Source organism: Hermetia illucens, chromosome 3, assembly GCF_905115235.1.
Source record: "Hermetia illucens chromosome 3, iHerIll2.2.curated.20191125, whole genome shotgun sequence".
Classification (NCBI taxonomy): Eukaryota; Metazoa; Arthropoda; class Insecta; order Diptera; family Stratiomyidae; genus Hermetia; species Hermetia illucens.
In genome coordinates this window covers 118,895,247-118,920,572 of record NC_051851.1, presented here as the reverse complement: position 1 = coordinate 118,920,572, position 25,326 = coordinate 118,895,247, and the positions used below count along the sequence as shown (strand labels likewise).

General features: G+C 40.5%; 1 protein-coding gene across 2 annotated transcripts in view; it reads left to right on the top strand.

The window, feature by feature from the left end:
* Positions 1-24,187, top strand: part of LOC119651809 — a 69,172-nt gene extending 44,985 nt beyond the window's left edge. Inside the window, exons 2-5 of one of the 2 annotated variants that reach the window (XM_038055599.1) lie at positions 7,771-7,945; positions 8,003-8,120; positions 8,255-9,087; positions 23,901-24,187. In XM_038055599.1, the coding sequence (XP_037911527.1) occupies positions 7,771-7,945; positions 8,003-8,120; positions 8,255-9,087; positions 23,901-24,091 (1,317 nt within the window). In that variant the 3' untranslated portion in view covers positions 24,092-24,187. Of the gene's footprint in view, positions 1-7,770; positions 7,946-8,002; positions 8,121-8,254; positions 9,095-23,900 lie in introns of both variants that reach the window. The other variant, XM_038055600.1, reaches the window with a different exon arrangement.
* The last annotated feature ends 1,139 nt before the right edge of the window (positions 24,188-25,326 follow it).

The window sequence follows — 25,326 nt, the reverse complement described above, 5'->3', positions numbered from 1 at the left end:
TGCGATCTCCTTTTCGCCAACATGCCGATTAAGATTGCTCACAATGACGATATGATGGTCAGAAGGCACCTTACAGGCTTTGGTGTTAAGTAGTTGGATAATTGTCATAAGGCATTTTTCTGAACATCAGATCGACTTGACCCTGGCAGGTAGGCGGAAATAAAGTGAATCGTTCAGTCCGCTCAGACAATAAGTAGCCTTATCAGCTGGTTAACGAATCGCTCAAGTTGTAAGCCTCAAATTGGTTAAGAGGGTCATCCCGTGTGTCGGATCCGCGGAATCGATTTTTTTTGGCAACAATTGTATCTAGATATAGTGCAGAATATATGGGTAAAGTGATTTTTTGATATTCGGAGGCGTTCGGAAATTATAGTGTTAAACACGTGATAAGTCACATGCCAGATTTATGTCGATCGCCATAATAGAGCTCGTATTTGTAGGTCCAAATGAAGTTGAATGACTTCGCTAAAAGGAGAAGAATTGAAGCCAAGGCTGTACATGTCTTTCTTCAAGAAACCTAAGGTTTATGGACTAGGTATAGCAGATTAATGGCCTGTTAAGGTTTTATGGCTCAAATTCGCATTCTACTTTTTAAATAAGTTTTTCTCGAAACTGCATGTTGAAAATCGGCTGCCATCATAACCCAAAATCTATCCAACGAAATTCTTTGAAATTTTCAAGACTTATTTACAACATATTTCTACGGTCCGCAAACTAGGATAATTGCGATTCATTCAATACTTTTCTTTTTATTCATTGAAGAAGCCTTAAAAAAACATTAGAATTCAACAAAAAAACTTTAACAATGCAGCAAAAATTTAGTTTTCAATATTTTTTAATAATCCTAGTTTGCGGACTGTAGATAAGTCTGTACGTTAAAATGCCGTTTACTTTTTTTTTTAATATGATCGCGGTGCCCTCTAGCGTGGCAGCAGAAAAACACCTTTTTTGGAGATGGGTGTATAAATTGTATTTCAATAACGAACTATGTTATTGGGCTGGAAAATTTACTGTGCATGCTCAAGATATTAATAAATCTATGGTGAAAAATTCGTATTTGTATCTAAATCCAGTTCTTCACAAAAAATTTCTAAAAAAAAGCCAAAAAAAAAACGCCCATCACACAGAATGACCCCCTTGGATCACTAACTCCTTCCTACTTACAAAAACACCTAGAAGAGCGCTCTGATTTGACCGTTATTTAGCTTTTCTTCCTTATTGAAATAGTAAACCAGCTCAAAAATTCGTTCACTAAATCTACAAAGCTTTCTTTTCTTACAGCAAAATCACACAGTTTTTCTAGCCAAATCTAAATTTGGCTTTATAACGAGATGGGAACGTTCGTCCAATTTAAAATTATAAAAAGAAAATTATTTTGAGAAGCTTTCATTGGCTAAAAAATGGAAAAATTGACATTCGAATGCATATCTTTAGGTTCTTTGATTTTAAGCTTTTAAATAAATTTAGGGCTAAAAGCTTTTTTATTGATATTTCTTGAAGATGCGTAAAGCAAGCCAAACGCTAATCAGTTCGATAGGGGAACGCAGTAGAAGGTATGGAGAAATATAAATAACGTTTTAAGAAAACTGCTTAACCTTCAAATAATTGCAAACCTGATTCTGGCATAACATCCCGTTGTGAACGGGACAAAGGCTGAAAAAGAAGAAGAAACTATTCCCTGTTTGCCGCAAACTAAAATGGTTAAAAGTTTGCTCGTCAGCAACCTCATCTCATGGATTCGTCCTTTGCCTGTCGGCGGTTTATGGTTTTTTTTTGGAATGTGCGCACGCTTCTCAAGAGCGGAATTGAGTCTTCTCACCTTTTCTAACTTGACCGAAAACTTCGACGACATATTCACAGCATTCTGGGCCAAAACTATATGAAATGATGAGACATCGGAGAGTTCTCTTCTCCTTCTAGCGGCACTGTGTCTCTGTACTCTGTACTGTGGTCAACAGGTATACCAGTAAAGGAGCACAATAATTCTTTTAGGGTGCAGGGCAACTTCCATTGCAGTACTACTTCCGAATTATCATAATCTCGGCAGATGTCAGATTTTACTTAAAATTAGCGCTAAGTGCCAAGCATTTAAGCTCGGATGATCCTCCTTAAAATATACAGTCCCTGGTCTCAACAAATACCGTAATCAGAACTATCGAGTACCGCCTCCGGTTCATATCGGTAAACCAGGCATGTACCCAAGCATCGGCCCATTCTTGTTTCTACGCCATTGCAAAAGCGCCATAACAAGGTAGCCGGAAACAAAATGATGACGTTTTTATGTCAGCAAATAGTTCCTAAGCACACAAATGAAGATAAACAAACGACTACCAGACAATTCGCATGCTTACCATGCATTGCCTTTGACTTTTATTCACTGATCCGTTTTTGGTCTGATTTCACCCCACTCAGAAGTTTAAAAGGTCGATCCACCAAGCTATGTGGAATGGGGCCGCAATCTGCCTTACAATCAGCTGCATAGAAGGCACCCATCTACACTTTATTGTAAAAATAAGCATGTAACGAATCAACTTACGCCGCAACGTAAACCTTGCTTCATCGGCTCTTCATCTCTGGGGGATGTATTTGTAATTCGGACATAGTAGCCCGTGTCCGTCACTGAACGTTTTCCAGATCGAGTGATATTCCGAATGTATATGTCAGTGAAGGGATATCGAATACATTCAGCGCGCTTATATTATTCTTTCTAGAGAATTTCGGCAATGGCTCCATACACCGTGCAGAAATTCGTACAGTAATCCATCCTTCAGTTAAGCACTGGTTCCCTGCAGAATTCCAGGAAGTACGAATCAAATTGGAAAAAACGAGCTTTCGTAGAATGCCTAGTGGTAAGCGCAGCTGGACGGCACGTTTTTAATGAGGCTCAAATGCGACATAACCCTGCATGGTAGGGCTGGACAAAAAGCCATCCAAATCACCCAAGAAGTGGCGGAATCATGCGATGTTGAGGGTTATAATCGACACTAAACTGAGCTTTAGAGAACACCTCGAGTATGCATGCTAAAAGGCAACCAGTGCCACCGTGTCTTGCCGAATATTGGTGGGCCAAAAAACTGGTGGAGGTTGCCTCTAACTGCAGTGGTGCGATCCATCCTGCGTTACACTTGTGTTGGCAAAGGCGCTCGCAAACTCTTAGAGATGAATGCAGGTGAATTCGGTTTACTGGCTGACGCTTCGAGTGTTTGCAGTGCTTTTAGGACTACATCTGATAAGGCAGTACTAGTGGTGGCAAGGATGATCCCTGTCATTATTCTGCCGAAAGAAATCAGGGTGCTGTACCATACAAAACGTGCGGAGGAGCAAAGCCAGACTAAGAATGTAGCACGGTCAGAGTCGAACAATCTTAGGCAATACACATAGAACGAGTATATGAATGACGCACAGGCTTATTCCCAACATTGGGGTGTGACTTCACCGAATTGTCAAAGATGCGGTGGCATACCAGAGAATCTAGAGCATGTGATGCTTCACTGTCCAATGTTCGCAATGGGGAGGAGAGTTAGGCACAAACCTGAGCCCGGAGAACTTAGTTGCGCAGATGCTGAGGTCCACGGAGAACTAGCTCACTGTTTCCTCCGCAATCGAGAAAATATGGGAGGAGTTGCTGAATGAGGCAAACCTAAAGGAGGGTGGAGCAGGGGCTGCAGACACTGGGGATCGTTTTTTCGTGGGTACGCATCCCAAACGCGCCCGCAGGAGCAGACGTGTCTTTGAAAGCTTTTTCATCTCTATGCACGCACAAAAGCAAAATAAGTTGAGAAACCGGAAGCGAAACCCTTCAGATATGAAAGATGCTGTGTGTTGCTTATATAAGAATATTTGAGTAGGCATTTGCCCTATTTATACTTAGCTCGTAATTTTTATGCATTTAGTTGTCAGACCATTCACTTTAGTATGATACTGGCATTCCACGTCTTAGAGTGCAGTAAATTTGCGCAAAAGTGGTAACTTTATATATAACTCTGTAAGTAATATTGAGATTTCCGCTAAATTTGTATCGTGTTCTATAGTACAGCCTTTATTACTACACAACTGAATGATTCTAAAATAAACTTAAAGGTGCCTTCCTGTAAAAAGGCTGCTTCTTCGCTTTTTTAAAAATTGTCTGTGATGAACTGGATAAAGACACGAATATGAATTTTTCACCATATATTTATTAATATATTGAGCATGCGTAGTAATTTTTACAGCCCTTAAAATTTTATAGCCCCATAGTTCATTATTGAAATAAAAAACAACTGATACACTCATCTCCGAAAAAAGTGTGTTTCTGCTGCCGCGCTAGAGGGCGCTCTGATCATCTTTAAGAAAAAACGCAAACCGGCTTTCTAACATGTGGACTTAACCACAGTTCATAAACTAGGATTATTAAAAAATATTGAAAGCTGCATTTTTGGGGTTTTGTTAAATTGTTTTTTTTTGTAAATTTTGGTGTTTTTTCAAGGCTTCTTTAATGAATAAAAAAAATACCGGATGAATCGCAATTATCCTAGTTTGCAAACCGTAGAAATATGATGTTTTCCTAGCATCTAATAGCAAAATTGATCTTGATCAACTTGTCCAAAAATGAAATGATGGCCTCATGCAACACGGTCTCAGATTGAATCTAAGCAAAACTGAATTTTTGATGACTGATCCCCACGAAACAGGTACAATCATTGTCAGCGGCAGTGACCTGCTCAGAACTGAACGATTTAAATACCTCGGGTCAACGCTATCAGCCAATGGAGAACTGCGTTATGAAATTACTTCAGGCATTAATGCAACCTGGATGAAGTGACGTTCCACAACCGGTGTTCTTTGTGATGAACGTATCAAGGAACGTCTCGAATCTAAAATTTACCGCAATGTGGTCCGTCCTATCACCTTCAATGGTTCTGAGTGTTGACCAACTGTAAAAGACAATGAACGGCGCCTTGCGGTAACAGAGATGAAGATGTTGCGTTGAACTTATGGCGTGATACGTTTTGATCACATCCGAAAAGAGGATATCCGCGATCGTTATGAGGTTGCACCGATCATGGAAAAATTGCGAGAGAGGCATCTTCGTCACGTAATTCGCGCTAACGAGAATTCACTTGCCAAGATTGGTTTGAACATCGACGTCGATGGTAAACGCTGGATGGGGATGGATGGGGCCTCGAGATTGCATCCAGATCAGGCATTTGATAGAGCCAAATAGCGAAACCGATCACGACGAGCCGACCCGGCTTGTGAACGGGACAAAGGCTGAAGAAAAAGAAAAATGCTCTGAATAAGTCGTGAAAATTTCAAAGAATTTCGTTGGATAGATTTTGGGCTCTGGTGGCAGCGTATTTTCAAAATGCAGTTTCGAGAAAAACGCATTTAAAAAGGAGAATGTGATTTTTAACCATAAAATCTTAACTGACCATTAGTCATTCGAACGTTATTCGGACCGATAAATACGCGCTTTATTACGGCGGTCGACATAAACCTGGCATGTGACATTTTACCTGTCGAACATTCTAATTTCCGACTGACTCCGAATATCAAAAAATCACTTTGCCAATATATTCTACACAATATCTAGATACAATTGATGCCAAAAAAAAACGATTTCTCGGAACCGACACACTGGAAGACCCCCTAAAGGGGGGTTCGAGGTTTATTTCTAAAAAATGCACTTACAAGAAATATGGAAATATACTATTATTAACATTATTTTTTGTCAGCTATTTGGGTAGGATAGTTGCTGCGAACGTATACTTAGAGTAACTGACATTTTTCGGACCCTCGCACTCCTCCTCTTTGCAACCAATAGCAAATCTAATATCTAACAAAAAAATAAAACTAGGTAGCTTCCTCCTACTACAATATATTTCAATAGTTAGTATATACGTATTTCGAGAGCTACTTATTCTCTCTCTCAGTATTTAAGCTTAAGTACTAAGTACTGTATATTTCAGTACTAGAAAGCTACCTAGTTTTATTTTTATTTAGAAGAACTACAAGCATGGGAACGATAACTATGTACTTTTAAACCTAATATCGTCTTCAGAAAGTACCGCAAAGGCATTGCACTTGATACTCCACACGATTATTCTCGGTGAAAGAAATTGTACACCTTATTTGCATATATGGGAAAATAGGTTCAGCAGTTTTAAGTAACTCGGGTGTGACAGACAGACATTGTATAGATTTCAGTAAGGTATTGTTTCACACAAATTCTTAAAAAGATACTTGTAAAAGTTTGTCTCGGTCAATGCTTGGATGTTAAGGTCCCCAATGCTATATCCGGCTTATGATGACCCTTGTGGATGGCTTGGACTCGACATTTGACTAGACTAATATTACGGCTGAACATGTCTACTACCCGCAAACAGGCTCCAAAGGTGGTTGTTAGTATCAGCGTACAACTTTGTATCATCTCAGTGCATGAAGTGATTGCGAAACCATACCCTCTGTTTTTATTTAGTATATTTTAAAGAGGGTTTAGTGTCAAACTAAACCAAACCATTTTCGTATACGGCTCTGAGACACTGATAACCTCAGACGAATGCACTGACAAGGTGGTGTGTTACTCTTCCGAAACTGTCGTCACAAAATGTTCAGTTTTGGATCAATGCAATACAGATCCTGGACACCGATTAGCCAGGTAAGCCGAACCTTGTGAAAAGCCTTGGTGAAAGCAATTTAACAGATTCGTTTATCCTCTACCGAGTTACTCTTTGCAACCCTTTGATTCTACTCGGCATCACTTGTGCTCCTCGGGCAGGAACTTGTCGATTTCGAGGTGCACATTGACTCTTCCACTAATAATTGATGGTAAAAAATTTTGTTTAGGGATTAGGGGTTCTAAGTCCACATCGATTTACTGTCGAACCGGACCAAAGGGAGAGTAACTTACCCCCACTCTTTTTGGTCTACAGACTCCTGTTTTCAGGCTTGCCACCCAAAGTTCAAAAATTAAAAGGTCACGATGACAACTTACAGTTTCGTACAAGGGCAAAGGCAACTCATCAGACGCTTACCTCTGACCTGGGAGCAGCGTCACCGATGCAGTTCGCAGGTGTTATACGTTCCTATTTATAATTCGCAAAACACAACATTAAACTACGCTGGTTCCTCACGTTCTTTGCATTCTGAACACGTCTGCAGAGACTTTCGCCGTATCGTCGCAACTGACTGCATACAACAGAAAATTTTCATTGCCCGTGTGCCCAGCTATGTGCGCCTCCCTAGGATAGCATAATTCCGGTAAACCATTTGCAATTTATTTTTTACTCATGCCCTATGGTCACTCAAACCAATAACACGTAAGTGAATCTTCTGACCGTGCAATCTGGCTGCCACAACTGCACCAGACTGACTGTGGTTGCAGTAGCTAAGGAGGCTTTCAATGGACAACTATGATACATGCAGCTCAAGGTGACATCCTGATCATCACGGTTGATCTGAATACCAAAATGGGCTCCGACACCACCTGATTTTACCAACATGAGCATAGATTTAGACTATTTATTATGGTTTGAATGTGTTCAACTAAAGACGTGCTGGCATTGACCTCGATCAGGACGACTGTGGTGAATAATACAACAAGAAGGACGTAATTTTTTTCAATTGTCAAATATGACGTAGCATTCCTTAGCAAAATGCATTCTAAACATAATAAATAAATAATATGTGTCTTTGCAACAATAAACTAACTTTAGTTGTAATTTGCCATGCTTTGCATGAATTACCAGTTTAATTCCATTAAACTAAATTCACCCGAAAATTCTCTTCTAGAACGTAACGAAGACAAAATCCATCGAATATTGCTGCGAAGGATATGCGGAGATCACATCGGGTAATGAGACCATTTGCAAACCTATATGCCGAGGAGGTTGTGGTCGAGGCGTCTGTCATATCCCCAACGAATGCCATTGCGATCCGGGCTATATTGGACGACATTGTACACATCGTATGAGCATTGTAATTTCCGTTAATATTCTTAGACTCGTGACTTCTTAGTTCCCAGGATGCCAGCATGGACGGTGGGGTGAAGGATGTAGGTACATTTGTAAATGTAGAAACGGAGCCCTGTGCGATAATAGGACAGGTAAATGCCGATGTACGGATGGATGGTTAGGAGATCAGTAAGTAGAAAATAGTTTGTGAGAAACTCAACGCTAGAACTTTTGATTTCGATTCTGTTTCATCAATTTTGTAGAATTAATTTCTACATCAAACTAGCCCACCTAGTGTTACACATAAATATTATCAATTTCAGATGTGATCAGCCATGTTCCGAAGGATTCTTCGGAGCGAAGTGCGAAAATCATTGCGAGTGCAGTTCAAAAAGATGTGACCCAGCGACAGGAGAATGCATCCCCGAGGATGGAGTACTCCCAGCTGACACACCCGAAACCAGGCAAAAAGAAACGGTACCAGCCTCTCATCCTTCTACAAATAGCACATCCCTCATCATTGAAACGCTAAACTCGTCAATCGCCAATCTCACCGAAAATATTGACAAACTAGCAAAGAATCTGAACCATTCCAGCACAATAGCTCCCGTGACTGTCATTGTCCCAAATGCTTTAATGGAAGTGACAACAATTAAAACTGTTCATGAAGTCATCGTAATTAAACCAAACGACGCCATGGCTGGAGCTACTATAGTGGTCCCTGTAGACCATGAGAGGCAAGGAACATCCTTTGTTGATAGGCACAATCCAATGATCCGGAAAACAGGCAATTCGGATATCATACATGTGACTGGCAATTGGCATCAACATCATTTAACGAATTATCCAACAGGAAATAATACAAAAGACGTGAACTCGTATGGGGCTGAGATGGATTCCAAGGAAGCAACCTACAGAGTTAATTCGGATAGCGGCGTAAATGCTGTTCTGGTGGTTATTGCTATATTTTCAATGGCCATTCTTGCATGTAGTGTTGGATTTTTGGTGCTTTATCGAAGACGTTTGAAGAAAATGCAGAGTCAAACTCACAATGGAGGAGCTGATGGAAATGGAGGAATGACGAAGGACGAGGTGCTAGCAAAACCGCTCCCAGATCTACCTGCATTTACGCAGAACTTAACGAGGCAAAGTTACGGTAAATGGTATTATTTTCTATCTTTGATTTCTATTATATTTAAACCTGTATTGATAACGTTTGACTATGCGAGTATTTGCTAAAACTTACCTTAGCAAAGAGACGACTTTAAGCTTTTAAGATCCACGAATTAGGGTCATGAAGTCGGGCTGCTCTGAAGAGTAACTTATCTTGCGATTAACGTACATTATATTATATTTTACTCTGCTTGTCTTTCTGTCCGCCACTCTAGATTTTTCCGGAAACGGCTAAACCAATTGCCATGACGTTTGGTGAAAATATGTGGCCTCTATGTGTATTGAATAACATCATTTTCTGTTGGTCACGTGGATATAAAACGCAAGGGTTCAATTGGTTTATTTTTATTTGAGAGGTGGTTTGTTAGCCAAAATTTAAATAAAATTAAACGCGTTTCAAAAAGTAGTTCCTTTACTGGGAAGAAAATTGGTGAAAAAAAAAACAAATATCCTATCTCAAGAACCATTTGCTCCCTTTTCAGTTTTCACGTCTGAAAAAGGCTTTGTGGGTTTCCCCTTTCATCGGCGTTGCTATTATCGGTTGTGTTTTTCAATCCTAGATAGGAGAAATTATCAGCGGTTTAAGGTTATAGTCTCATATATTTATTGTTCTCATTTGAAAAGCGATGCTGCTTAGGTTTTTGGTGGTGACGTTGCCACCAAGGCTTTATACTCCTGTTTTGCTGGTGCAACTTTCGCGGGTAGTGTGGTTGCTTCATGCACTTTTCGAGTTGATGGGCGTGTTGGTTCTCCCGGGCTTCTTTTCCCTGTCTGTGAAGTTGCTTCTACACTCGACGGAGTTCATAATAGGTCTCTGTGCGTGTCCAGGTTCTTTGGGAATGGAGCATTGCCTAGTGTGCAGCATTTTTCCATTCCGTGGCTACCGTGCGTTCATCGCTGAACCAGTCAAACTTCATAAGATTATGCCTTATGTTATCCTTTACACTAACGCATGTATTTAAAAGAAGAACAAAGGGGGTTTCGGGTAAATTTCTAAAATATAATAATAGAATATTATTACCTTTTTTGGATCAGATATCGGAATAGGGTGTATTTTTGGGCCAAGATACACCCTCCCTCAAACTCAGCGCAAAATGGCGCCACATGTGAAGGGATTCATAGACCACATCCTCCCACCAAATTTCGTGATAATCAGTTGAGCTGTTTCCGAGTTAATCGGGTGTGACAGACGGACAGACATTTATAGTAATAACGCTCTTCATCGATTACTTGCCCTAACTTCCTAGACGAGATAGTGTCGAACCTTTTCCCACAAAATGTCAAACAGGCTTAAGATAATTGGATAATTCCAACTGAATTCTGTCGAAATTCCAATGGTAAGCGATGAAGAGGTCCTAGAAAGTGCCAACAAAATAGCAGAAAATAAGGCTCCTGGCTTGGATAAAGCCCTAATAAAGCCTTTAAGGCAGCAGTAAATATATCGCCAAATATGTTCGACAAACCTCTGAAAAAACTTTCATTATACAGACCACTATTACTTCTACTTGCAAATTATTCGAACGGATAATCTACGAGCGATGCCATGACCGGCAAGTTGTGGATAAAACCGGTTCAATAGGTTACGGTGGGCGGGTCACTTAATCCGTATAGATGAGGATAATCCAGCCCGGAAAGTGTATAAGAGCAATTATCTATAGTAGGAAACGAAGACCAGGCCTGAGCGCCTGAGATGGAGCGATGGCGTAGGTCAGGACGCCAGACAGCGTTTAGGGATATCAAATTGGTGGACCTCGGTCCAAAACCGAGATGTCTGGACTTCCTTATTAAGGCAAGCCTAGACCGGATATCGGTTGTTGCGCGGTTGATGATGATGATGATACTCTAAAACAGATTACTTCCGATTGCCGTAAAGGAAGCTACTCTCTCTAAGAACTCGTTTGGATTTCGAAAGGAAAGATCTACGACCGATGCCGTTAGCCAAGTTGCTAACATAGCCAAAGTGGCCTTCGAAGAGGGCAATGCTGTGCAGTGAGAACACTTAACATGAAAAACGGCTTCAATTCCGGCAGATGGAGCAAAATACTAAAAGCCTTAATTAAATTCGGAGGTCAGTACCTGGTGAGAATTATTGTTAAATTTTGAATTGATAGACTTGTATGCTGATATTCACATCAAGTAAGTAAATCATACCAAAAAACATGCGGAGTTCGACAAGGGTCCGTCCTAGGACCACTCTCTGTATAATGGAGTGCTGATGTTAGACCTCCCTACTGGCGTGACCACCATCGGGTTTCCTGACGACATTGGGCTGACAGTCGTGGCACGCCTCCTCAAAGAAGTTGAGATGTACGTCAATGGAACAGTTTATGACATTAAGTTTTGGCTGGAGAATACAGGCCTATCGCTTACAGAACGTAAGACGGAAGTGATACTTATCACAAACCAAAGGAAGGGTACATCTACGTTTAAAAGTTCAGTCAAAATTACGTAAGTGTTTTAGGAAGAAGATGGGGAAATTTCATATTTCAATGTATGCTAGGGGTTAAAAATTCACATCAATTATTTCCTGTTTGAAATTAGCGGTTGCTGTTCATTTCATAGTGGAGTATAGGGTTTCCACACAGTCAGACTTTGCCTCAATTTCACTATCATGACACTTAAGTCTGCGCAAGTGTTAAGCTCACAACTGTTTGAGATTGATGATTACACGCAGATTTGGTGTGAAGATTTGGTGATGGTTCCCCACTCGCGCAAAATAGCCAGATGCCAGTTTACAAGAAACTCATTTGAAGTGGATTTTGTACGAAGCATCACCCGAGGTTCATCTGGTCCTACGGAAACGAAGAGCTTTTGCTCCGAAAGAAAGCTCCATTGATACACTTTAGGGTTGGTTTATTGCAGTTTTGTGAGTAGGCATGTAGACTCAGAGGACATGCTCCTTTACTGGACCAGATGAATTAAATAGATCCCTTATCCACTGCTATGTTGAATAGATGAAATGCCACTAGCTTACAGCTACCTATTACTTCTTCGAGCAAAAGTGAAATCACCTTACTATAGACACTCTCAAATAAAGTGAAGCCACGACTTGATTTTTGTGCAGAACTATTTAAGACTGGCAAATACGGAGACCATTGAAATTGTTCAGGAAGTGGTGGTGTAAGGGGGTTGATACCTTTTGCGAATTGCATGGGCTGTTACTCAGAACGGATTCAGAACTCTTGGAGTTTCTACTTCCTTGCCCGCCTATAAGAGTCATAGTTTTGAGTTGTGTTGAACAAAGGGGCACACCAAAGCGCTAACTGCAATCCACTTCATAAAGCAGTCAGTTCACCAGCAACTAATTTGTCGTAAATGGCTTTTTCTGAATCACGTCATAAATAGTCCACGTCTTGTCATCGCGACATCAGACAACACAGATAGGAACACAGAGCTTCCTCGACACATTATCAACATATTCGACGAAACCCCTAGTAATTGACGATAGTGAAAATTAGATTTCAAAAAGTTTCTTTCCTTCGATTCAATTTTATATTCAATACAAATATCAATCTGCGCCACTGCGGCTATCTAGTTGGTAAATTGATTTTTGATTTATCGGAGAACAATACGGTATCATTCAAATATCACCCAGTATCCAAACTTTTTTCTAAGAATCCTCGCGGGTTTGTACAGTCATCATCATCAACGGCGCAGCATCTGGTATCCGGTCTAAGCCTGTCTTAGTAAGGAATTCCAGGCATCCCGGTTTTGGGCAGTGGCCCATCAATTCGATATCCCTAAAAGTTGTCTGGCGTCCTGACCATCGCCATCATTCCATCTCAGGCAGGGTCTGCCTCGTCTTCTTTTTCTACCATAGATATTCATAGATATTGCCCTATAGACTTTCCGAGCGGGACCCACCGTAACCTGTTGAGCCGGATCTTCTCCGCAACCTGACAGTCATGGTACCGTTCATAGATTTCGTCGTTATGTAGGCTACGGAAGCGCCCATCCTCATCTAGGGGGTCAAAAATTCAGAGAATTCTTCTCTCGAACGCGGCCAAGAGTTCGCAATTTTTTTTGCTAAGAACCCAAATCTCCAAGGAGTATATAAGGACTGGCAAGATCATAGCCTTGGACTGAAAGACCTTGGTGTGACGTTTCGAGCGAATCAGTTTTTGTAAATTGAAATAGGTTCTGATGGCAGCCAACAATCGTGCACGGATTTCAACGTCACAGTCGTTTTCCATTATGATTTTCGAACCTGATAGGAGAAATTATCAACGGTCTCAAAGTTGTAGTCTCCTATCTTCATTATCTTGGTTTCACCAGTGTGATTCGATGTTGTTCGTTCCTTGGCTTTTGGCGCTGCCACCTTCATAAATGTGCAGCCCAAGATCTCGCGCCCCTGCTCGATCTGGATGAAGGTAGACTATACATCTCGAGTTGTTCTTCCCATAATGTCAATATCGTTAGCGTAGGCCAGTAGTTGGATGGATTTGAAGAGGATGGTGCCTCTTGCATTTACAGCTGCATCATGAATCACTTTATCTAGGGCCAGGTTGAAGAGGGCCATGGAAGCCCTTCCAATGTCTTGTCTTAGGCCGTTTTTGATATAGAATGGTCTCGAGAGTGATCCTGCTGCTTTTATCCGGCCTCGTACATTGGTGAGGATCAGCTTAGTTAGTCTTTTCAATTTCATCGGGATGCCGAATTCTCTCTGGCTATCATATGTGGCGTTGAAGACGATGAAAAGTTGCTGCAACTCATGCTTGTAGCTTTCAGGATTATTTTCTTCCCCTATCTCGATCCACTGATCACGTCCTTCAATTTCGAAATCCGAGCAGTGATGCGCTGTCTTTGTCAAGCAAATCTGCCCAGCGATTACGGGGTTTCCTACCGGTCTTCTGTTCTCCCTTCGAATACCCTTTTAGGTAGTTGATTGCGGTCTATACGTTGAACGGTGAGAGCCCATTGTAATTTCCGAAGTTTTGTTGATTTGGAGAGGTCAGGATCGTCGCCATTGATCATCCTTTCATTTAGTTCCAATTATTCTTCCGGAAGGTATTGACTATGTAGACGTGTTAGGGTCCATGCTTCCATGCCGCAGCATAACCCAGGTCTTATTATCATTTTGTACAGGGTGCGGCAGCATAACTTCCTTTTTTCAAAACTCAATAAAAACTATTGTATGCCTCGGAAAATATTTACTTATTTTTTATAATGTAGGTACATGTCTAAAGTTTTTATTTACATTGTTTTGAAGATCAAATCTGTTATGTGACGTCCCCCATTCTCCATACATTGCGTAAACCGATTTCTGGCGTTTGTCATTAATGCAAAGGCTTATGATGCAATTCTCGAGGGTTGGTGTCAGCCCAGTAGCGCATGTTTTGTTTGTTAACCGACCCACACAAATGAAAATGAGCTTCATCGCTAAAAAAAACAATAGCACCCTCGGGAACGACATCATGAAGAAGCTCACACGCGTTCATCCGAGAATTGAAGTCACGTTCTGAAAGTTCCTGCACTATCGCCATCTTATAGGGATGAAAATGAAGATCATCACGAAGAATTCTTCTCACAGAACGATCGGATAGTCCAAGGGCAGATGCGTGTTTGCGCGCAGAACGCCGTGGCGATCGCAACATTGACGCTCTCACTGCTTCAATGTTCTCAGGTGATCTAACGGGCCGAGGGACTCCTGTTCTTCCTTTTGTCGCACTTGCAGTTTATCTGAATGTAGTGACCCATGTAACAATTGATTTGCGGTCTGGGACGGGAGCCAACGGGGCTAAATTAAAGCGATTCCGAAATGCACGCTGTGTTGCAATAACCGAATATCCGCTTGAAAAGTAAACCTCAACGGCAAAGGCACGCTCCTCATTATTCCAACGCATGATGGCGACTGAACCGTATCGGGACAAAACTTTACAGTATCCCCTCTTGAACGAGATCACTAGCGCTCCGCTATGACATCAACTAACTGAGTGGCGCGCATTTTAAAAAAGGAAGTTATGCTGCCGCACCCTGTATATTCAATACTTTGCTTTTCTGTGCATTAATTGGCTTTTAAAATCAACAGCAAGGACCGAATAGAAGGTTCTGCTCGCGAACAGAATTCGGGATTTTATTTCATCCACTTCCTCGTCAGTCATTGTATTTTGTCTGATAGGTACCATTTTTCAAGTTTGCGTCATAATTTTCGTGTAGTTATAGCTAGTTAGTAGGCCAACTTTGTTTGCTGTTTTATCGAAGTATTTCCATCTGTATATGCGACAATTTGAGAAGACTCAAAGAGCAGCGTGCCTTTTGTGTCCACAGTAAACATTCGTATAACCTACTCCAGTTGCCGATTGAAAAGTAGAGGTGGTAGCACAGCTCCTAGTTGGGATTAAAGCAAGGTTTGTCTCAGACCTGCGCTATTGTGTGGGACATTGTCATTCTGGTAAAACTCTCCAGGTATGCTGAAATTCCCAAGTTAAGCATTACAGTGTACTACATTTCCGTCAATACTATCATATACCTGCTTAAAGTTCACGAATATTTAACGGATATTTACGTTTAATTCTCAGTATTTTTTTATGACCTGTTTGAACTTGCAGTCCGAAAATCTCCTTTACTTGTTTTATCGGCTTCTAACGCAAGTTGCTCGATAATAATCACCTCATGCAACACGGTCTCCGATTGAATCTGAATAAAACAGAATTTCTGGCGACCGATTCCAATGAAACAGGCACTATCAGGATCAGTGGCAATGAGCTGCCGAGAACTGACCACTTTAAAGAGTCTGGATACATGCTATCAACCAGTGAAGAAATTGCTTCACGCATTAGTGCAACCTGCATAAAGTGGCGTTCTTTGTAACGTCTGCCGTGTCAACCTCTATTGTTCTGAGCGTTGGCCGAATATAAAAGACAATGAATGCGTCTTATGATAATAGAGATGAAGAAGTTATGCTGCATCAGTGGGTAACACGCCATGATCGAGTCTGAAATGAAGATATCCGCGATCGATATAGAGTTATACCGATCGTGCAAACAAGAAGTCTAATTCTTCTCTGTAGAATTTTAGTGAAGATTAAAGCAGTGAGATGCCTCTATCTTTGTCACATGTTAACTTGTGATCTTCTTGTGGATAGGGCATATCAAACACAATTTAGCGGGATCTGTTCCTAGTTCCAGATGGAAAGAACCAAATTATGGATAGCTTTCGTGGCCCTTGCACTCCCTGGTTTGTTAAGTTCAGCTGGGTGCAGCTATGCCCGGTGCTTTATTCATTTTTGGACATTTGATTGCTGACTCTACTTCTTCCAATGTTAGCGGCTCAATATTCCTATTGTGCTCGACCCTAATTCATGTGACTTTTCGTGATTGAGTTGCGTGTGAGCAACTGAGAAGTGCTTTGAAATAAGATGCCCACCTCTCAGGTGAATCACTTTCGCTCTAGTGTTTGCTCCGCTTTTGTTTTTACAAAAGGTGGTTTAAAATTAGATTTCCCCGCCTCAAGTTCGTCATCACTTTATAGACTGGTCCTGTGTTTTTGCTCGCGGAATTATCGTGAATTTTCTTCAATATTTCCTCAAAATATTTTGTTCCTTTTTCCTCAATATTTTATTAGCTGTTTGTTAGAGATTTTCGTAATTTTCCCTTTTCGTCCTTGTATTTCGTTCTATATGTTGTCTGCATGCCTCGTTTTCCTTGTCATTTGCTTCTTAGCATTCATCACAAAACCTATAATTTCTCCGCCGCCGGGATTCATATCCAACCACTTCTTCCCCTGTTATTTTGATAGCGTGTTTTAGGTCATACCACGTGTCATCTATAGATTTCCTCGTGAAATTCGGGGAAATAGTAACGGTTGAGGTCACAGCTTGTTCCTCAGCGTTGGTAGTTGTTATTTGGTATACCATGGAAACTGTGCCACCCAGTCATTCGCAATGTATTTCCTCGTTTCCAATCTTCGCGTTGAAATCCCCGAGAAAGATATTGACATCATGTGGAGGCAAAGAATCGTACAGTCTTTCCAGACTATCGTGATATTGTTCTTCGACTTCAAAATCTTTTTGTTCTTTTAAGATCTGTATATTGACAAGTCTTATAACAGAAAAACTTTTCTTTGATGTGAACTGCACATAATCTTTGGTACATAAGTTTGAAGTAGATAATATTTACTTTAAAGTCCCTATTCAAGACGAAGCGACTCCAAACTCACGTTTCCCTAGCAACTTCCCACTTTCGATCTCTAGTCATTCTAATTCGTTTCCTGGACCCCTTGAAAAGAAACCTTGTACTCCCTAACCTGATGGAGCAGGTCTTGGACAGCAAAAGTTTGTTTAGTGAACTAATAATCCAGAATCCAAGAGCGAATTATTCATTCAATCCTATCCGAGGTTGTTTATCCTGTTTCTGTACATGATGTTTAGTTTTTTGGTGACCCATCGCTTTGAACCCCCAAACCTGGAGGACCAAGTTGATTGTATTAGACCGTCGTCACGAAAGGATGCGCTATGGTAAAATTATCCCAACTAAGCTAGACGTCCTTTTCTACTTTTGTCGCAAAGATAGTATTTTCTTCTTCTTTTATTCTGATATTTCTTCTCCTTTTTTCATCTCCTTTGTTCTTTTGAGGTCGGCTGGCAAAGATCAAATTCACTTTTCCGAATGTAGGCTTGGCCCTTGTGAAACATAAGGGCTCTCAAATAAACATGAAGCCATTATTGTCTCGGACCGCCTTTGGGCTACTTACCATAAATTTGGGGGTCCAAGCAAAGTTAGGTAGCGAGCTGTTATAAGTGGGGATTATATGATCATACTATCGAAGACATCACTCTCCGCGGCTGTACAGCAGCATATCTATAGCAGATTCATCTCGGAAGTAATGTTAGGGTGTTACACGTATACCCTAGACTTAACGCACTCGCAGTCGCGAGGCGGCGCTTCGCTGTCTTTAGTTGTTGGCTACCACTCGCAAGCGTACGGGGTAGATTTTGGCTTTGAGGAGTTTGTTGGAGTGTGGAGTGCAAGGGAAATGTAACCTTTTTGGGATCTTTTCTGGAGTAATTTAAATGAAGAAATGTTTTCTCCCGTGCATCACGTGAATAAAAATAATAAAAAAATGAATCCTTTATTGATTCATTTTAGGAGTCCAGGATTATGTGCTAAGCTAGTTGGAATGGATTTGGATTTGGATGCCTCGCCTTTCTCTTCTAAAGCCTAATTAGTTCTTTGTACTAAAGGATATCAAAAGTGCTCTTTTTGGTTTTGGTTTTTAAAATCATCTTTATTTTTAAAAAATAGGTAACAATAACAATCTTTTAAAATAACAAAAATAACTTAAATCTAATGGCCACTGTGGGCTCTCAAAGTTTTCGAATAACAATTTACAGGCAGAGAAGAGAAACAGTAAGAAATAAAAATCCAATTTTACAATAAGTTGTCGGGAAATCGTCAAAAACCCGACAGAATTCACTTGGCCTTAGTGGCAAATAAAGAAATATAAAAGTAATAAATGTTTTATCGCTTCAAAAGATACTTTTAACTTAAATTATTGTGCTTCAAACTATCATAATTATATATTTAATATTATATATTTTTTTTATTTTTTTACAATAACATCCATAGTCAGAAAAGATAATAATAACAGTTCTAATATTTACAAAGAAACAAAGAATAATAACGTATAAGTTATTATACAACTGGAGGCAAAATCAGCACCCGTTCAATATGTACATATTAACAAAGCCCCACCAAGAAACAAATGGCAGAACTGAGCACAGCCACCGCTAACCGGCATCCTGCAGCCACCAGTACCAGGATTTCTCTTTTTCATCCCGCTTAATATTAATTGCTCTCGCTCTGGAGTATCTCCAGTCGAATCCCGGAGCCCCCACTGTCAAATTCGGGGGGTATTCTATCCTTTTGTCCGTGGCACGTTTATGTATATGATACATAACCGGATCACCGGCAGAATCAAGAATTAGACCATTCCTGTCAAGATACACGGACGCTTCGGGAGGAATGAAGCCTATCGTGAGAGTTTTCTCGAAATACCCATCATTTGGGTAGAGCGGCTGCGAAACCCAAGGATCCTCACCATGCGAAGCAGATCGCACTATATGATTCCGAATCAATCTGACGATAACTGTGTCGATTCTTGGCACAGCAGCAGCTGCATACATCACTTCGTTAGTTACATAGTGCTCATAGTTTGACGAAGCAGTCCTATTAAGCTCCGTGCAAGCACGCAGACATTTCCTTTCAAAGATCCTTATTTTCTCCATTTGGCTAGCACTCAAATTAAACCAGATAGTACACCCGTAGGTGAGCATCGGTCTAACCAAAGTAAGATAGCAAATAATCTTAACCTTCCGGCTAAGATGTGGAGCATAAAAGAGTCTTCGAAGAGGCATGAATGCCTTGCGAGCGCTCTCTAGCGCGACTTTAACGTGCTCGTTAAATCGGAGACGCTCGTCGAGACGCACACCCAGGTATCTAACGCACTTTTTATAAGGAATGCGCTCAGAACTATCCTCGTTCGCGACAATGTGGAAATCTCTCCAATTCCTTTTCAAGTTCCTACTGGCATACGCTAAGGAATTTCGAAACAGAATCGTTTCACACTTTTGCGCATTGATGTTCATCCGCCAACTGTTCGTGAAGAACTTAATATCATTGAACATCTTCTGAAGTTCAACTTGCACCTCAGTTACCTTCTTGTGTGCCGTGTAGGCAATCAGATCGTCAGCAAAGGCAACCAACGACCTTTTAGAAGATTTATTAAAATCGAAAGAGTTGAATAATTGAGCAAATACCGCAAAAAGTGTAGGCGCAGTCACTGTCCCTTGCTGTAATCCATTCAGAACATGAAATTCTCTGCTAGTAGTGCGATTTCCGTCCTTAATGACAAAGCACTTGCCAAACAGCATACTACACATCATCGCTACGAGGTATCTTGGAAACTCATTCTTCAGGAGCCTGAAAATCAGTCCATCCAACCAGACGGTATCAAAGGCTTTCTCCATGTCTATAAGGCAAGCGCCTACGCACTCACCATTGTTAATCCGCCAGCAAATATCAGACGTTACCTTCGTTATTGCATGTATTGTCGAATGTCCAGATCGAAATCCAAATTGCGCGTTCGGCAATAATTCCTTCTTCTTGATATACCCGTTCAAGGCTTTCAATACCAAAACCTCAAACACCTTGCTGATGTTAGGCAGCAAACTGATTGGGCGGTAGCTTTGAGGGCTGGATGAATCCTTCCCTCTCTTTAAAATCGGGAATACTCGGGCTTTCTTCCATTGTCCTGGAAAGAAGGAATTGTTCAATAAATTATTAAACAAAGTGCAATAATTACGAATGGCAATGTCTGGAATTTACCATTTGCCTGAGGACCACGTTGGGAATGCCATCCATACCGGATGATCTCCTATTGTTTACTCTTCTGAATATGGAAGTTAACTCTACACATGAGACAAAGTAATCAAGCAGATTATCACTCGGTATGAGATCAGCCTGCAACGAAGAGCTAAATTGGAGAACTGTGGTGCCGTTAAGGCTATATTTGAAATTGTGGACATCTCGTTCTACAATTTCCGAAAGTCGCGTTGGCTCTAAGTCCGTTCTGGGCCGATGCACCGATTCAAAGTGCTCCCCTATAAGTTCGAGTTTTAGAGCATCATCCATCACGATGTAATTGCCTTGCGCATCAGCAGTTACACTATTCGTGTCTATACCTGAGTCAATAAGGGTGTTGTATCTCGCTGCCACCGACTTTAATTCTCGGTACAGTTATTCGTGACTTCTTCCGGAATAACGTATTTATCTTAGTAAACATGGAATCTGGATCGCTTGATGAAATACCCTTTAACTTCTCCCGCCATTGGCAGTCCCCTTCATTTACGTAATGTTGACGGATAAAATCCCGTGCAATCTTTAAAAATGATTTGAACTCAACCAATATGGGATGACGATAGTCCCCATATCTCCGATAGATTTTGTGAGCGGAAGGCTTTTCACTTTTTTCCATATTATTGCGAGGTTTAATCTTAGGGACGACTTGTTCAATTTTTTCCAGCGTCAAGTTCTCCAGCTTGAGAAGATACTGAAGTATTTCCTCGTTGCTCAAATTCCTGTCACCTGGTGCAATTGTACCATCCTTTTCCCCATCAAGAGGTGGGCATTCCTCTCGATATCCCCGAATAAACCTCTCTTGGAATTTCTTCCAATTTGTTTGTTTAAAGTTCAGCCTGTAGACGCCACTGTCCATCGGCAGAAGGTGAACTCTTCGTCCATCAAACAGAACTTCAATAAGAATAGCGTTATGGTCGCTATCGTAAGGAAGAGTCTGTAGTTTCCGTTGAGGATTCCTAAAATTAAAGTTCAAGCACGCGTCAGCAATGCACAAATCCAGATAGGAATTTGCCCTGGGCCAGGTTGGACTCTCTGACCCATATAATTCGCATTTATACTCTATTTGGTATTGCTCTATCCAAGATTTGAGGAATACCCCTCTAGGATTGTTTGTGGCTTATCATTCAAGTCGCCAGCTATAATATAATAATTATGCAGCCTATTCAGTTCGAGTATCGTAAACAGAGAATGGAATTCCTCCTTGAACTTGACTCGGTTGTTTCCTACTGCATAAACTGACAGAATGTATAAATTCCCTCCTCTAGGCAGTGAAAACAGAATACATGAGACTTCGATACACTCAAAGGTTTCAAATTCAGGCCTATTAATATGCCTGAAACGATAATGGCGACCCATAAGTATTCCGGTACCACCTCACCCATCACAATTTCGTCTATCGTTCCTCACGAATTCAAAATCCTTGAATGTTATCGAATGCCTCGGATTGAGGTAGGTTTCTGAAATCAAGACTATGTCAGGCAGCGTCTGGCAGCGAAATCAAGGAGCTCCGCTCTTCGATGGATTCCTACGATGGAATTCACATTAATCGCGATGATTTGGAGACCATCCAGTGGTACCGCTGTGACTGCAGACCTAGCAGCGGGCATGCTGTTTGTGTAAATATTCTGTTATGCTATTTATTCTTGTATTGTGTACGTGTTGCGTATGCTGCATGTTTTCACACATGGTTAGTATTTTATTGAGGATGGTGTTCATCCCGCCACTTGCATCTTGTTGGGGCTTGTTAGCTTCCCCTTGTCGAACTACTTCTGCAAATGGGATCCCCGAGACGATTGGTGCCGAAGGGACGGCACCGTTCAATGCCGCTGACACCTTCGTTCTTTGGGCCGATCTCGGTGCCTGCTGCCTTGTGACCTTAACATTGCGGAATGCAGGACATCCTTGGTACGGAGCCGGATGTCCTCCGCTTCCGCAGTTGACACAGAAAGTTTTTTCCTTGCCATCTGCTTTAGTCAGCGAACATTCGGCTGCGGTATGGTCTTTCCCGCACTTTACACATCGTAAGGTCATTTGACAGTTCACTGCCGAGTGACCATAGCGCTGGCATCTTCGACACTGGACTATTTCGCCCCTTAGCAGGCGATCAAAACGAATGGCCTGGTAATTAAGCGACTTGATGCCGATCAGGTTGCTTCCCCGGGTCTCCGAGCTTATCTGCACGAAGAAGTGCGGCAGAATTCGTTTTTCCAAAACGGATCTCCTCGTACTAAACCGTGACACTGAGGGGAACTTGACCTCAGTTCCCGTCTCCCGGAGCATTTTGAGCACCTCATCGGGTTCTTCCTCCACATCCAAGCCTTTCAGAAGGAAAGTTTGCACCTTCTTTTCCTTTGGAGTGTAAGTGAAGTGAGGAGCCTTCACTCGTTCGAGGACCTCCCGTGCTTTTTTGTAATCTGCAATTTTGTTACATTTGACTTGAGCTCTCTCGGCCCCCGTCTTTTTAATAACAAAATTCGAGAGCCCCGCGCTCCCATTAAGTAGAGTGGCTAAATCTCTACCACCTAATTTATAAACATTAATGGGGGCACCCTTTCCACCTTTTCTTTATTTCGGGTGCTAATTGTATCCCCAGTCGGACCATTTTTTAAATTTTCACTCGTACTTGCATTATTTTTTACAATATTTAACATTTTCTCTTGAGTTTTGTTTTTTTTTCTTTAATTTTTTGGAAACATAGACCAGAAACTCACCCAATTTTCCATCTTCACTACTGCAACTTGCGTGGTTAGCACCCTCTTCATTTCCATCGCCACCGTTGTCGCTGACTCTCGTATCGTCAGCTTTACTGTTCTCTATGTCCTCCATACGGACAGATTCGCTGCCGGAAACTTGTTCGCCCTCAAGGCAGCCCGGTTCCTCCATGACTGCAAAAGTAGTCGAAGAAAGTTAGATAACAATTCAAAAGTAAATTAGTTTCAATTAAGTTTTAAATTATATATTATTAATTAAGTAATATAAATATCTTTTTATATTCTTGATAAAAGTTAATTTAATTTCAATTTTGAATTATTTTTATTAATAATATCAATTTGTAGACACGTCGGTTCTCTACAAATGTCAGCCTACTATTTCAAGTGCTCTCTTTAGAATGCTTTTATTTGATAAAAAATCCTCAATCATCACCCATTCCCTAGCAAGTTAGAGGAAAGGGGGGTTAATTATGGGACATTCGTTAACACTAGATAGTTATGAGAGAAAGAAAAGTATAATTGGATTACTAATTTTCTCGAAATGTGCATACGAAGGGACCATAGTATATTATCATAATAACAAATTTATTATTTACGAAGAAATAGCTTATAGCATAAGGAATTGTTTTTAGATTAAATGTCAATGGATTCACTGCTCCCTATAAATTATGTTTTTTCTTGTTTATAACCGACATGCTCCTAAGGATACGTTTGCTTCTCTTTCATAGTTCCCGAATTTTACGATCGACCTTCGAATAATAAGGCTGTAAAAACGAGTCCCAATGAAAGTAAGTACAGTGGCGTGAGCTCAGATTACTCTGTCCACAATATGTCGAAACCATACACCCGGAAAGGAAGTGTGGAGCATTTATACGATGAAATAAAGTACAGCACGAAATCGGAGTGTTCAAGGGTGTGATATTGCAAGGGCAGTTCTACACAACTTGTCTGATTATTTATTATGTAAGGATACAGTTTTATTTTTCCTATGAATTAGTTAAGACAATTTTTATAACAACAAATAAGGATATAATTTGAATAAATTCAAATTACAGAAATGAGAAATTGTTTATATTGGTAACGTTAGTTCACTGGGTTGCTTATATTCGGCAGTATGATTCATCTAAGAAATGATGATGAAAGATACTTTGGGACAAAACCACCAAAACCATTCGTTTTTCAACTGTAAAAATTTTCTACTTCGCAAAGAATCCTAATACAGTCTTCCTATACTATATATTATTTTTACTTGACTTAAGGGGATCATCCCGTGTGAAGGCCGTTTTTTCGGCTTTTTTTAGAAATATTTTTTGAAGAACTGGATAAAGATACAAATACCAATTTTCACAATAGATTTACTAATTTATTTGTAATTTTTCCATCCCGAACGCATAGTTCCTTATTGAAATACAGAGCAATTTATACACCCATTTCCAACAAAAGGTGCTTTTCTGCTGCTACGCTAGAGGGCGTTGCGATCATCTTAAAGAAAAAAGTAAACGGCATTTTAACGTACAGACTTAAATACAATCCGCAAACTAAGATTAATAAAACATATTAAAAGCTAAATTTTTGGTGCCTTGTTAAACTTTTTTTTTGTGAATTTTGATGTTTTTTCAAGGCTTCTTCAATGAATAAAAAAAATACTGAATTCAACATGCAGTTTCGAGAAAAACGCATTTAAAAAGTAGAATGCGATTTTTAGCCATAAAACCTTAACTGACCATTAATCTGCTATACCTAGTCCATAAACCTATGGTTTCTTCAATAAACACATATACAGCCTTGGCTTCAATTCTTGCCCTTTTAGCGAAGCCATTCGAACGTCATTCAATAACGAACTATGTAATCAGGCTGGAAAAATTACTATGCACGCTTAAGATATTAATAAATTTATGGTGAAAAATTTGCAATTGCATCTTTCTCCAGTTCTTCACAAAAAATGTTTAAAGAAAGCCAAAAAATTGCCTTCACACGGGATGACCCCCTTAACACTATAATTTCCGAACGACTCCGAATATCAAAAAATCACTTTGCCCATATATTCTACACTATGTCTAGAAACAATTGATTCAAAAAAAATTCCGATCCGACACACGGGATGACTTCTAGACATCTAGAAGTGAACAATATATAAAGAGCACTTAATCTGAT